General features: G+C 32.1%; 1 protein-coding gene across 3 annotated transcripts in view; it reads left to right on the top strand.

The window, feature by feature from the left end:
* LOC105149594 (thyrotroph embryonic factor) overlaps nt 1-15,092 on the top strand; it is a 90,780-nt gene that overhangs the window by 27,569 nt on the left and 48,119 nt on the right. The window contains exons 1-2 of one of the 3 annotated variants that reach the window (XM_087412152.1): nt 188-718; nt 12,950-12,979. The exons of 1 other annotated variant lie outside the window; for it this stretch is intronic. In XM_087412152.1, the coding sequence (XP_087268278.1) occupies nt 373-718; nt 12,950-12,979 (376 nt within the window). In that variant the 5' untranslated portion in view covers nt 188-372. Of the gene's footprint in view, nt 1-187; nt 719-12,949; nt 12,980-15,092 lie in introns of those variants that run through there. One more of the 3 variants, XM_087412150.1, reaches the window with a different exon arrangement.

Below are 15,092 nucleotides of genomic sequence, written 5' to 3'. Positions count from 1 at the left end.
CGTTGTTAAATCATTAACGAATTATTTCGCAATGCAAACTCACTGAAAATTGATGTTAATTCTTGCAACATCAATGCAAAACTACCAAATGAACCAAATGAATATTGGACAAATAAATAATAATTAAAGGTAAAGGTGTATTTTACTTAAGTAATAAAAAAAAGTATTCCATTATATCGGAAAGTGAATAACATCGAAATTGACGGATATCAGTTTGGTGGAATTTGACGAAATAGCAAATTACTAAACGCAAGTCGAATTCAGATATGACGTCGATTTTGCTTTGTGAATAGAGAGTGATTGTGAGAACTATTCAGACTCAATATACCATACGGCACCTCCAAGAAGAAAAAAGTTACTATCGAATCCAAAATGGATTCCTGCGGCTGGACGCGAATAGGGAACGAGGATGGCGAGGGGATGGCGGGTGCGGACCCAACTGCTTCTTGGCAGCAGTCGTGTTACACCTGGTGCACGCCGTACTCGCATTCTCACCCTCACCATCCGCATCATCCTCGTCAGTATCAGGGCAGTCAGTATCAGCAACTACCAGGAAGCGCCTCCGCCGCGACAAATGCTTCTACCCACTATCTGTCTTCCCAGCAGCATCATCTGCAGCTGCAAAATACCCAGCCGCCATCTCTGGATCAGCAACAGCATTTTCACCCTATTAGAGGACAGGGCGGACTCCGGAGAGCCGTTCCTTATGACGAATCAGGTATTCAATTCGCGTGCAGCGCATCAATTGTTACAATATCGATCCATTTCTTAATAAAAAGAAACAAGGCAATTTCGCGCGGATTAATGCAAGCTTAACAACTTATTAATTATATGTAAAATAATAGAAATAAATGCTAATAAAAGCACCTACTCTTATTAGCCTATATTTTTATTATTACATTATTATTACATTATTATTTTAATATTGAGAATTCTTTATAATCAACTTATTGTTTGATTAATTATACTTAATCATTTGATGCCACTATACGTTTGTCATAGAAATAAAACACTAGTATTGTGTAAAAATATCGCAAAATTAAATAAAAAATTAATATATTATAAAAAATTTTTTTGAAACGTTAAACATCACCTGTAGTGGTAACAAGCAAATGTATGTGTTTTTATTAATAAAAAATTATAGCATATAAAGTTATACCCTAGTATAGCATAATTTACTGGCACAATGTTGACTCAATATCGATTAAATATATCTTCAATGTATCTAATATATCAACAATTAATAAACTGCTACTAGAGTAGCCAGATATATCATAGTTAGAGTAGTACCGAAGGGTTAAGACAACATATGTCTTCTGTTAATGATTATAACGCATCGAATTCATCATGCACCGCGAAAATTAATTACATTTCTCCGGAAATTTTCTCCGTTCTTTTGTTCTTCTCCTGGGTATTCTAAATCGTTCCTCTTCAGGGACAATTTCCCGGACGCGAAATTATATAAGCACTCCAGTTAATCATCACGCAATGTCCATCACCAAATGGATCGATCTTATGGAAAATATTAATATATCTTACCGGTTTCGGTTAATCTTTCACGTACATCCTAAATATTATCTCAATCATAATATCATTCTCTTATAGACTTTGGCTATACCCAAGAGGTTCGCGTTTCTTGCAACTTTTATGATAGATCTCTTATTGATAATATGAAAAATGACAAAGGCGATAAAAAAGATGTAAGATAGTCCTACAGAAAGAAACTTAACCGAAAATAATAGGGGAAATTCGGGTAAAGCAGATATGTTAAAGTTTGGAAAGAAAAATGACACACTTAAAATTAAGATCAAAAATCTTTTTTATTCTCATAATTCTATTAATGGAATCAATAAGAAAGAAAGTTAGATAAAGGTTAAAGAAATAGTGCAAATATTCTTCTCTCTCACAAGATTTTAACAAAAATGCCTTATGATGTGACCCTTATTATATATAAGTAACTTACATGTAAATATAAAATTAAATTTATCTAATAATCTATATTTGTAAGTGTTATTTAAAATAATCTCATTTTAAGAAAAATTGGGACATTCTGATCTCAAGAATAAATTTTTTCAAAATTAACTTTTTTTTAAACTTAAGTTAATTCAATCCTAACTTAACTTTTATTAAGTTAATTCTTTATTCCTTCAACTTTTAACTTAATTTTATTAATTTTATAAGTCATTAACTTTAACTTAATTTAATTTAAAAAACATTAACTTACCCAACCATGTTGAATACACATTTAAAGACAGAGAATTCTTGTAAAAAATTATTCACACTGATTAAGAAACAATTACTGCTAATAATTAAGCTACGTACCTTAGCGAAAATCGCAAGAAAACATATAATTTCTATTATTTCTATGTGTTGTTTCACACTTTTATGGCGTGTCGCCGGTCAGTCATTCCTTCAACAGACTTAGAGACTCATAGCATTATCTCAGATAGATAAGCACAAATAAAAAATATTCGCTTTGCTCAGGGCGTTCGCTTTGCCTGAATTTCCCCTACATATTTACTCGTTACTACTACTAACACTTCATGCACTGCATCCTTACACTGACTTCCTATCGATGCGGTATTACTCAAGATGATCCAATTTTCTAAAGACGCGATAACGAACGATTATAATAATGAAAGCCTTATAGCTGCAAACGGAGAAAACATATCACGCGACATAAGACGTGCACGTGTGAATTCTATCAATTAACTTTTATATGATAAACGCGTAACAAAAAAAACGAACAATATTTACGCAACAATTTTTCGCAGCAGTTGTACAAATTTTCGTCCCAACGGTAAAATCGTTGTTTGGACAACGAAGTTTCGCTGCTTTTAAAATCGTAGAAAGATATTAAAATGGAAAGAGGTTCAATTCCGTGTCAAGACGCTTTCGTAAATCTTTTAAATAAATCTTCTCTGTTAATAAATCGTAAATGATATAATAGATTCGCGAATTAGATGTTTTCATCGTCACACGACACCGGCGTCGGAATGGCGAACACGTCGAACACAATTTTTCCGGACACACGTTTGCGTAACGCGTCTCACGACGAAAGGGATTTGCCACTTCATACGAAAGCTCTTGCAAAAAGGCAAGAAGGAAGAGAGGTTGCCCACGCAACCATCGGTAAACAGTCCGATGAATTATTCATGGGAATCTGTTGCTTTCATCCAAACGGCTGTACCGTTTCGCGATGCGGATTTGTTTAACCAAAAGATATATTATAGAAATAAATTGGCTTATTGAGACATAGATTCAGTAAAGTAAATATTTTCGAAGCCTACATAGAAAGAATGCTTTTGCTGAAGTATCTAAAAATTTAGCTTGATACAGATCTGAAAATAATTTTGTATCATCTAAATAATTATGTAGGACGTTCAAGCTGGTTACTATAATGTCCAAACTTTTTGCAGCTTAAGAGCCATCATACACCAAATGACACAAGCTGCATAAGCGTAACATAGCTGGACGTTACAACGTTGTTGCTGAAATGTTCTAAAATGTTTCTTGCTTACTAAACGTAATTATTTTGATTTAACAAAGTTATTTGCAGATCTATAGCTTTTAAATTTTTAGATACTTTAACGAAATCGTTCTTTTTATATATAATTGCGATTTCTGATGAAATTAATTTTTTATGAAATTAATTGGCAGTACAGATATATTTAATTGCTTTAATTAAATTCTTAGCTTCAAAATTTTCAACGTTCATAACATAAGTTGTAAGAAATAAGAAATTAATAAATTATTATCGCAAAATATGATATGGTTAACAGGACAAAATCTTAACTATGAATAACAGCGTTATAATGCGATTCTTTGTAGAGATGACGCATTCCAATGACATCATTAAAATTGCACGTACGCACCATAATTATACTCCTTTGTTAGTGTTTTCCGTCATGCGGCGCTCACACTTTTCGTACTTAGGTGAGCGTATTATTTATTCATGACGCTCTCATATAAATATTTATTAATCCATTTACCGCCTACTAATGAAACAAACTTCTTTTGCGTCTTTTACGATCTGTTTAATCTCTTTGATTCAGGAGCGGATAATTACTTATCATGGTCTGAAGCTAATAATTTATATTTATCTCCAATGCGGAAATGTTCTAAAAATATGTGTGGAATTCCAAAAGAGATTGTAAAATGTTAACAAAATTATTCTCTGAAATTTTTAATCTTTTAAGATAATTGAAACAATCGAGTTTTATGAATTTAAAAGTTGTATTTTATTCTGTAAATGTACAACTTCTACGGTCTTTCGAATTTATTTGCTTTGAAATCCAATTATATAAGGATTATTTGTCCGAGTTTATCGTCGGAGAAAATTTTCCAGAATGCATGAATGTACCGAGACGACTACTATGTTTATCCGAGAAAAGCGACTGCAAATGGAAATAGCCGTTACAGGGACAATAACATTGTGGCGTTATTTTCTCTCTCATGGAAATTCGAGGTAATCCCGATATCGAAATAAACAGCAACGTCCATCACGTGGAGCGACGTAACACGGAAACTGTATCTAATCGCGTGCGATTTCCATGGACAGGGATTCTTTTCACCATATCGTTCTTTCGTACATACTTTTATGTTACTCCGTTATTCAAATTACGTCTGGTCCGATCGGTTTTGAGACGCATGAGAGAATAAATTTTATCTTTAACAAACTTTCTCCTAGTCCATGTATCACATTTTTTGCACTTTCACGCAAACTCAAAAAATGATAATGAAACTAAAACAAAATTATTAACTTAACTGCCTATATATGTTGATTGTATAATATATAATTATTGTAATTTATTAAATGACGCAAAAATCGTTAGACCGCGTATTATATTTTTATGGAATTAAACACACTGAGAGAAAAGAATTTGATATTTGTGATATCGATTTGTGATAATATAGTTGTACGGTAAAGTAAATAATTATGATCAAAAGCTCTATATATATATAGTTATATAACTGTCAGTAATAATAACTGTCTTTATAGTTTCATCAAAAAATTATTTAATTGGCGAAAATGACACGAAATTATAGTTAAATTATGGTCATTTCAATCATTTTTTCACTCTGCAATGTAAATAATAATGATAGAATAAAGAAAGAGTGATTTGTGCTTAAAATAATACGTTCCATAATCTTAAAATTATATTTTTATTGTAATTATATTTTATAAATTATATTTATATTCTTAATTATTTTTTTTCCAGTAATTTTAGATCTCTAAATTCTCACTTTCATATAATTATATATAAAAAAGAATCAAACGCGTTTAAAAGTAAATGATTAATCAAATAAATTATAGTTATCGTCAAGAATGGTAAACGGAGTGAAAATGCATTCGCCAATGCATGATGAACTATATGGTGATCGCTTGATTAGCGAGCTGACATTGGAAGAGACGCATATCTTCAAACGATAACGTAAATCTATCTGCTGACAGAAGGCAATTACGGTACCTTCTCGCATACCTTACGCGGCTTCGCGTAAACCACAAGTATGACTTATTATTGTTTCTCCGCTGTCATGCACTATGTACTCGTACGTAGACAACGAATACATAGTACAGGGATTGGGCGGACACATACGCGACAAGTACCAAGGAGAGGATTCGTTCATGAAAGCGCGATATTCTGGTTTACACAATTAATTATCTTACGGCGTGTTGGACATCCATGTTTTCATAAACCACGAATTTTTCAAAGTTAGGAGAATTGATAAATCAATGAGATATCTAGCGTTGAAGTAGCTTTAATTGCAAAGTGCGTCTATTTTTTTTAATATTGACTATGCATGTTAAAATGTATTTGTACGTAATTATAATTTACAGATTTATATAAATAGAAATTATGTAACAGTAATAAACTTAAAAAGTTCAAAATAATTTTGTTCAAAAATAATTTTCAAATATTTAATATATAATACGTGGTTGAATCAATAAGCAATCTTAATTTTTACCTGTCTTGATTGTCAAGGGCAAAGTTAAGGTTACTTATTGACTGAGCTACCGTATATTACGTGAAAGAAACGTTTTTCTTAACTTTGTTTAATTATATTTTTGTGAGTGATTTTATTAGCATCAGGCTTCAAAAAGTTGTATATATCCATTTTTAATTGTACAAATAATATAGCATATATTCTAACATTTCAAGTATGATTACATGCATACAAAAATCACATATAATTTCAGTGCATGATTGAAACAATTTTATCAGCAAGCAGGAAAATTTGATATACGCACCTAATCAAAGTTTGAATACATTTTTTTTAAATCACATTGTTTAGATTACTTATTTAAATATTCATAATGTGTTTTTTAAATAATAATTCTTTAGATCCAATAACTGTTATTAAATCTAAAGAATATTGTTAAAAAACATATTATTAAGGATATTTAAATAAGTAATCTTAAAAAAAAAAATGTCGATTTAAGAAAAACGTTTCCAAACTTTTGACATGGAGTATAAGTAACTCATCTAAGAGCTATTCTCGATTTATTGTATTTATTAAAATTAATAAAGATTTAACACATTTTTTGCTTTCTAATTCCTTATCATAAAAGAGATGAAGCATCTCAATTTGAAAAATCTTTCTTTATCCAACGACAAACAGAAACGTATTCGTGAGAATATATCTGAATTATTTTTAAATCGGTAAAAAAAAGAAACAATAAAAAAAGATTGTTATCGTCGTAATTAATTTCCTTCCTGTGGACACTAATCAGGAATGGAATTACTTGCTTGTTAGATTCTCAACGAGCGCGTTTTCGTCATTTTTTTCCCCGTGTGCGATGAAGAATCGCGAGATTTTCTGTCGCGGTCATTGTGGCCGTTTCTATCTTATACAGAAAAAGATCGGATCGAAGGTTCGCGGAAAAGAGGCGGACGAGACGATGAGGGGCGTAACGACGTCGCGAGAAATGGTAGAAGCGGCGGAGGTAGAAGAGTCAGGAAGGCTAAAACGAAGGAGGAGAAGGAAAGCGATTACTACGACGGCTTGTATCCTGCGCCGGCTAGCTCGGTTAGAAATAAACAGCGGCCGCTGGTTATCCTGAAACGTTGCATTATCCGTTGCAGCGAGATGGAACGCCTTGGACAACGTCCTTGAATACGGAAACGCACTTCGGATATCGCGGTGATATACCGTAGGCGAGCGGAAAAATCAACTAGCTAAACGATCACGCTCGTGCTATCATTTAATTTTGTTCAATCTTGTTTAGCGCGAATTTCTCTCGGTTTACGACTTTGCGGAAATCCACTCTTTAACTGAATCTTAAATCTTAATCTCTCCAAAGAACGAAATTTCACGTTTAAAGATTAAAAATTGTGTCACTCTTTTTTAAGACTGGATCAGTTTTCATTCTTAAGATTACACTCCGAAGAATTTAGAGAGTAACATTGCGTGTCTAGTATCATTCTTCAAAATTTAATGTATGATTTTAATTTAATGGTTCTTTAAAAGAGAAGGCAATATTTTTTTCTTACTTGTATTTATACATCGCACAAGATTTCAATAGCATGTTCTGAAGATCAATTAAAGTGAAAATTTTTATGCGGACGAAAGCATGTAGGCTACTGTAACACTGTGCTTATAAATCAAGTTATAATTTAGAAGCATTTAATTTAAATAAATATAAATATGCTTAAATAAAAGAGATTTATAAGATAAAATATCGGCGCGTTATAAGATTATATACAATCAGCAATCATTAGCACATGTTTATAGGTATTTATTATTAAATAATTTACTTAGCTATGCTATATAATTGTAAAATATTTTCAATTATATTCATGACATGTGCAATCAAATTAAAACAATCCTCAAGTATATATTTCTTTTTTGCACCTGTTTATATAAAATTTAATTCTTCTGGGTAGAGATAAACGCAGACCTCATTAAAAAAATATTGAGAAAGAACAAAGAGAGGGAAATGAAACATATTTAATTATTTGAACAATTTTGTCCACCATTCTTCACTATTTTAATTTATTGTACATAAATACATATTATACTTAAATATAATGCTACTTTTTGTTCGATCATGCAATCTGTGAAAATATGTCATGAAGAAATAAAAATTTTTTTAAAAATATCAGTATTTACCTAATTTTATTTTATTTTTCTTTCCCTATATTAAAAAAATTTAATTATTAGGTGTACAACTTTGCTTCCGCCGTTTTCCTATAGATGGCTTTAGCGGTAAGTGGTGGTCGAAATAAATAGATCATAGACGTCATATAATAAACTTGGGCATCTGTCAACCCCATAGAAATATTAGTCGATTTGTGTCTGCATCATAAAATTATCCTCGATTGAAAATCTCAGTTTATGAGCCGTCATTTGCGGAAGATTTTAATTTTCTGCTTCAATATGAAGAAATCTGCGGCTGAGGCTCATCGAATGCTCTCAAATACTTATGGCGAGGGGGGTATTAGTGAAAGAACGTGTCGTGAGTGGTTTCAACGCTTCAAGAACGGTGATTTTGAAGCCGGTCGAAGACCGGCATAGCGGTGGAAGAGAAAAGGTTTTCGAAGATGCAGAATTGGAGGCATTACTTGATCAAGACTCGTGTCAAAATCAAGAAGAATTGGCACGACCATTGGGACTGAACAAGCCATTTCAAAACGCCTCAAAGTCATGGGAATGATTCAGAAGCAAAGAAATTGGGTGCCGTACGAGTTGAAGAAGTCGAGAGATGTTGAACGGCGTTTGTTTGCTTGTGAATAGTTGCTTGAAAGGCAAAGACGGAAGGGATTTCTGCATCGCATTGTGACTAAGGACGAAAAATGGGTTCATTACGATAACCCCAAGCGCAGAAAATCAGGAGGAGTTCCCGGCCAAACCGAATATTCACGGCTCCAAGATCATGCTCTGTATTGGTGGGATCAGCTCGGCGTAGTGTATTATGAGCTGTTAAAATCGACTGAAACAACCGACTGCGGCCGTTTGTTTTTCAATGCTCGGCTTAAACGTAATTGATTTTGAGCCGAGCATTGAAAGACAAACGGTCGCAATACAACGAGAGACACGATAAAGTGATTTTGCAGCATGACAATGCTCGACCCATGTTGCGAAAGTGGTCAAGACATGGAAACGTTGAAATGGGAAGTCCTACTCCACCCGCCATATTGTCCAGACGTTGCTCCCTCTGACTATCACTTGTTTCGATCAATGGCACACGGCCTGGCTGACCAGCACTTCCGGTCTTATGAAGAAGTAAAAAATTGGATCGATTCGTAGATCGCCTCAAAAGATGACCAGTTTTTTCGACGCGGGATTCGTACGCTGCCCGAAATATGGGAGAAAGTAGTGCCCATCGATGGACAATACTTTGAATCATAAATGTATAATCAGTTTTTTACAATAAAGCCTCGAATTTCAGAAAAAAAAGGGCAGAAGCAAAGTTGTACACCTAATAACTACAAGGAAGTTAATTAAATAAAGTATACTAAAATTTCTCATAATATATTATTTTCATAGTGCTCTTAATTAATCGAAGATAATATTCTCGCATAATAAATTTGCTGGATGGTTATACATTATTTATCCAGAATTTTTTTAAACATTATCACTAATCTATTTTTTTAGCCCATTTATTTTAGGCAACAAATTCAGAGTGATGTTATATTTGTAATTTTTTTACACTTTTGATATATGTATATATACACCTACTTACATATCTTTATACTACTTTCAAAGATGCATCTCCTGAAATTAAGATAAAAAGTAATTTATCACTCACCGAAGCGATACACAGCAGAGAAATTTCGAAGCGGAACACTACGTTAGGCTATAAAATAAAAATACTTTCAAATTAGAACTACGCTGAAAGTAATTATTATTATAAACAATTAATGCTATTTTGCATGATCTATTTCCTTTACTCCTTCAAGTAAATATTTACATCTAATAAAATAATTATACATTTCTGCGATACGATCAATGTCGTAAGTAAAAATAAGAAAGTAAGTGAAAGTAAGGAATAAATACTCACCCTATGGTTGCTCCGCCATCGCTCCGCTCGATGCCTCCCAGACTTCCTCCATCTCTCCGTTCCTTGGTTGCACAACATTTGCGAAACACGGTTAATGAACACGCACTAATTAATTATATCAGAATACGACGTGGCGCGCGCGAACGCGTATTAACTTTAAACTCCCGATGTTAATCACACGCGACATTTGCCTTGTCCTAACCTGAATAGCTCGAATACCTCGTTAAATTCCGTACTTCGCGTTTTATATGAGCCATTAACGGAATTTACATTTACACCGTCCAAAATGTAATTAATAAAATCGAATTAAGAGACAATTAAAATACGATAAATCAGAAAACACAATAAGATACATAAAAATTTAAGCAGTAAAACGTAATAAGTAAGTGAATTGACCAATCACAGTAGAGACTATAAATTAGTAGCAAGTTCGACATGTTGAGTTCCTTACTACTTAAATTTTTCTGTAAGCTCTAAGTTCGAAAATCTAAAATTGAAACTTGATTTCATGCAATAAATAGATCTTTAGATGATAATTTACACTGGTGAAAAACTCAAAGCTCGTAACGTGATGCATAGCTCAATCTAAGAATCATTAGATCAATAATAATTATCTGATCGTACAAATAACGTGACGAACAATAATTGCCATCTTCTATCGCGTCGATTCTTTTAACGAATAAACCGCGAAGTATATTCTCTCTGATAAATAACTAGTGCTTTGATATATTTCGTTAATTATTATAGTAATTAATTAATTGCAGAATAATTGTAAAGTACAATTCGTAAAGTACAATTTCGTTTCGAGAAATAATAAAGACACGACTCGGGCCAGTACTTGGCAGCTTACTCGAGTGTCAGTGTAGTTATATAGTATAATTAGAGTGTCAGTATAGTTTAATTTCTAATGATAGTGCTATGTCCCTGCGTATACACATTGCCATTCGATAAAAAACAAACACCGAGATCACGAGCCAAGCGTTAACTTTCCAAAATAATTATTCTTTTAAAATATACCTTATGAAATGTTCGGTTTCTCGCATATAAATTAATAATTGATTAAATTTGACATTTTAAAAGAATTTTAGGAAACTTACTCTCTTGGAATAATTATTTATTTCAATTCAATAAAACTCGACGCAATTGTGCTATTTTGATCGATTATATTGATCCAAAACTATTTTGATATGATATACTATGTGTATTATTATTATTATTATTATTATTATTATTATTATTATTATTATTATATAGATTTCATCTTTCTTTTTAATTTTTTTTAATACATTATTAAATCGTATCATAATAATCATAAAATATTCTACTTAAAAAAATATATACTTATATAAAAGATATTAATTATATAAACATATATATATATTTATATATAAATATTTTATTATATGCACATTTAATATATAATTACTATGTGCAAATTATACATATGTATACATATAATTATATAATTTTTTTTTAATAAGATATTTCATTGTTATAACGAAGATATATTTTTTATTGTTAAATTTATTGATATATTTTTCTTTAATTAAGAATTTATTACTTCCGACTTAATAAATAATCAGAGTTGACCTTTTAAACGAGAAAACCTAGTTATTCCAATTTACTTTAGATTATCAATATACACACACATAAATAATCGCTTCTTTTTCTGTTATTTTTCTTATATAATCGTAACTATATATCTGCACTTAATAAAAGTATACGAAACGATATTTCTAGATAACAGCTCAATTACTTATCTTTGACAAATATTATTAGAGCAAAATATACACAATTAGGTTAATGAAGAATCTCGATTATTATAGAGGACTTATTATAATGAAATTCAATGGAAGTGAAAATAAATTGAATATATTTTCAATTATAATTATCATAGCAAAATTATTATCGATTACTAGAACTTTATAACAATATTTTATCACAGGTGCAATTATAATAAATGCGATATGAGAGAAACAACTGAGTCTAACAAATTTATCTCTTAGAAGAATATCTAACAGTTTCAACAAGTATAAGAACGCTTTAGATAAATAATTACTCATATGTTGCGCGGTTGTAACCAAACGTTTTCATCCTTCATGCTGTATAATTACCTTTGATGCTCATACCGTAAGACTGTTGGCACAAACCGCCGGTGCATTAATGAATAATTAATAATTGCGAATGGATATAATCGCGGCACGTGCAGCGCGGCGCGACACGACGTGGCTGTCACCGTGTCGATATATCTGCATTTTCTATTCCCTGTTTTAAATAACGTACGAAGAGGAATAGCAGGGTGTTGCGAGCACCACCGAGACCGAGAAGATCGGCGGAATCCGCCGTGCGATCCGCGGTGCGATGCGATGCGATGCGGAGAATCCGAGAGCAGGAAAGTGGCCGCGGACGCGTGGGCCCGGGTGGGCAGGGCCTCGGGGTCAGAGATCACCGGGCGGCAGAAAAGAACCGGGAAAATGTTCCTGCCGCGAGAGATACTCTATCTCTCGAGTCATAATGCGCAAGTGGGAGGCTGCACGCATACGCACGCATAGGGAAGAAAGAAAGGAAAGGAGAGATGCACGCTATGCGCTCGTCCTCGTATGCATCGCGATGCGGACGTGCAATCTCCGTGAAAGAAAGGGACCCTTTTGTCCGCTCTTCTTCCCTCCTCGCTTTATTGGGCTTTGTTTTACTTCGCCTCCACCTCCGGAGAATGCGATTCGTTGCGCCGCGAACGCCATGTGATCTTCGACACACGCGCGAGTATATAATATGTCGTATATAATGCACGTAGAATGAGAGAGAGGAAGAGAGAAGGAGAGAGAGAGAGAGAGAGGGGGGGGAAGAAGAGAAAATCTCTTGGAGATTTTTTTCTCTTTTATTATCTCTTTTATTTTCAAATCATGACGTTCAATAGCAATATTATAATTGTATCGTTTTCAGGTGACCCCATGATAACATCCTCTCTGAAGGGTAAGTGACCATCGACGATCATTTTTTTTCTTATTTTGCAAATTCCCGAAGGATCCACGAAAGGATTCCTGACGCGAAGAGTTTGTCTCTCCTCAAATCAGAAACGACAATACGACGAGTCGCTCCCTTTTGCATGCGTTGTATCAGTTACGTTCTACGTCCACGCTTTTTATGTTTTACAATATTTTCGTAGATTAGAGAAAATAGAGACTTTAATTATAAAGCAACGAATATAGCCGAATTACTTCTAATGATTATTTTTGAATCATTCTAGAAAAGATGTAATCATTATAGGAAAATAGTACAATAAAAATGATGTGCTTAGATATTTTAGCTAACAAAACTACTATTGTATATAATTGAAAAATTTGTATTAAATTAAATTTAAGACATTTCACATGTTTCAAACGGTCCATTCAAATTTTTGTGTTAATTCAACAATAAATATATTAGAAAGTAATATAAATATTATATAAAGAAATCTATAAAAAGTATAATACTGATATGTAATACATAATTTGCGAACAAATATGGAAATGTTTTTTTGATATTTATGATATATTATTAGGTGTTGGAATTAATTCGTAGCGTTTTACAAGTGATGGGAAGTACTTTCATTAATGTATTTTTTAATGCTCATGTGAAATAAATAACATTCTTTCATTAAGAAACGCTACGAATTAATTCCAACACCTAATAAGTTAATATATTTTATTCATTTCGAAGAATTTACATTTTAAACTACATTATTTTTATGTTATTGTTCACCTATTCATAAATTGTGTTTTGACACATTAAGAAACATTGAATGAAGTTTAAAATTAAATTTTAACAAGAATTTGAGTAGAACAATTTTAACACAAATATAAAATGTTTTTTATTGTGTGATACTCGGTTATTATTTCTCAAGAATAATTTTGTAAAGATTTGTAAAGTCAGTTTATCGAGATAATTAAAAAAAATCAGAACTCTTATATTAATTATATCGAAATTTTTGAAATGCTAATTTTACAGAGGTCACAAGAAACGAGTTTAGTAAAAAATAAAAAATACAATCGACGTGATAAATAAAAAATTCATTGATTGGACAAATATCTTGAGCAGATAGAACAAGCGGATGCACAAATCATCATGCAGGTACGAAGTTGCATTCAATCGACGTGATATTTCGCGAGAAACACGAATACTGTAAGGGTGGGAGAGAAGCGGCAGATACGTGAAGAGTTGCCCGGCCTTGTGACGTCATATCCTGTCATGTCTTCATACCTACTCATGTTACGATAGTCACGGAGAATAAGAAAAAAAACCTCATGCGTACCTCTAAAATGTTATTCAGCCTCATTTATCATTTTCAAATCGCGTTCTAAGAAACGAATAATATACTGCGACGTTGACGTTTTGCAAAACTTCAAAATTATTCGAAATGTCTTTAATATTTAACCAATGAGGCTCGAATAAATAAAAATAGAAATTAATTTTTTCTCATTGTTTTGTCATAAAAACAAAGTTCATATGTTAAGGATGCATCAAGTGTAGGTATGTAGTCTTTGCAAAAAGTGTGACTGGAATTAAAAATTTGTGTTTTCTATGTACAAATGAGTGTTACATATAAAACGGTTTAATAGGATTAATATTTATATTTTACAATACAATTTTATAGTTTCAATGAAGATTTTCTCATTTTATCTTAATTATTAAAAAAAAATGTTTACGTCTTATTGCAATTTTTTATCCAGGTTCTAAATCGCCACCATACTTTTTGTATTACTTTCAAACACAATAGAAAAATTTGTAATTTTTTCATAATTTTTTCATTTTGTTAAAAAATATTGTAATATTGTACATCCTTAATGTGTGTATGCTGATTTTAGAACTCTGATACATTAATTATTATCATTTAATAGATATATAATATAATTTATTGTGAATATATAATCATTCTTCGGAACAATCCACGCTTTAACCAGATGATTTAATCGTTTTATTATTCTATTATTGTAGTTGTTATTGCCATGATTTTAACCATTTTTAATAGTCTGCCTACACATGTTCGCGTTATGGCAATTCGAGTTGAGATATAATCAATCGTAATTATGATATATGGAGGTGTCTT

This window comes from Acromyrmex echinatior, chromosome 12 (genome assembly GCF_024713525.1).
Source record: "Acromyrmex echinatior isolate Ae372 chromosome 12, ASM2471352v2, whole genome shotgun sequence".
Taxonomy (NCBI): domain Eukaryota; kingdom Metazoa; phylum Arthropoda; class Insecta; order Hymenoptera; family Formicidae; genus Acromyrmex; species Acromyrmex echinatior.
Note: the sequence above shows the minus strand (reverse complement) of the source record. Positions and strands in the feature narration are given on the sequence as shown.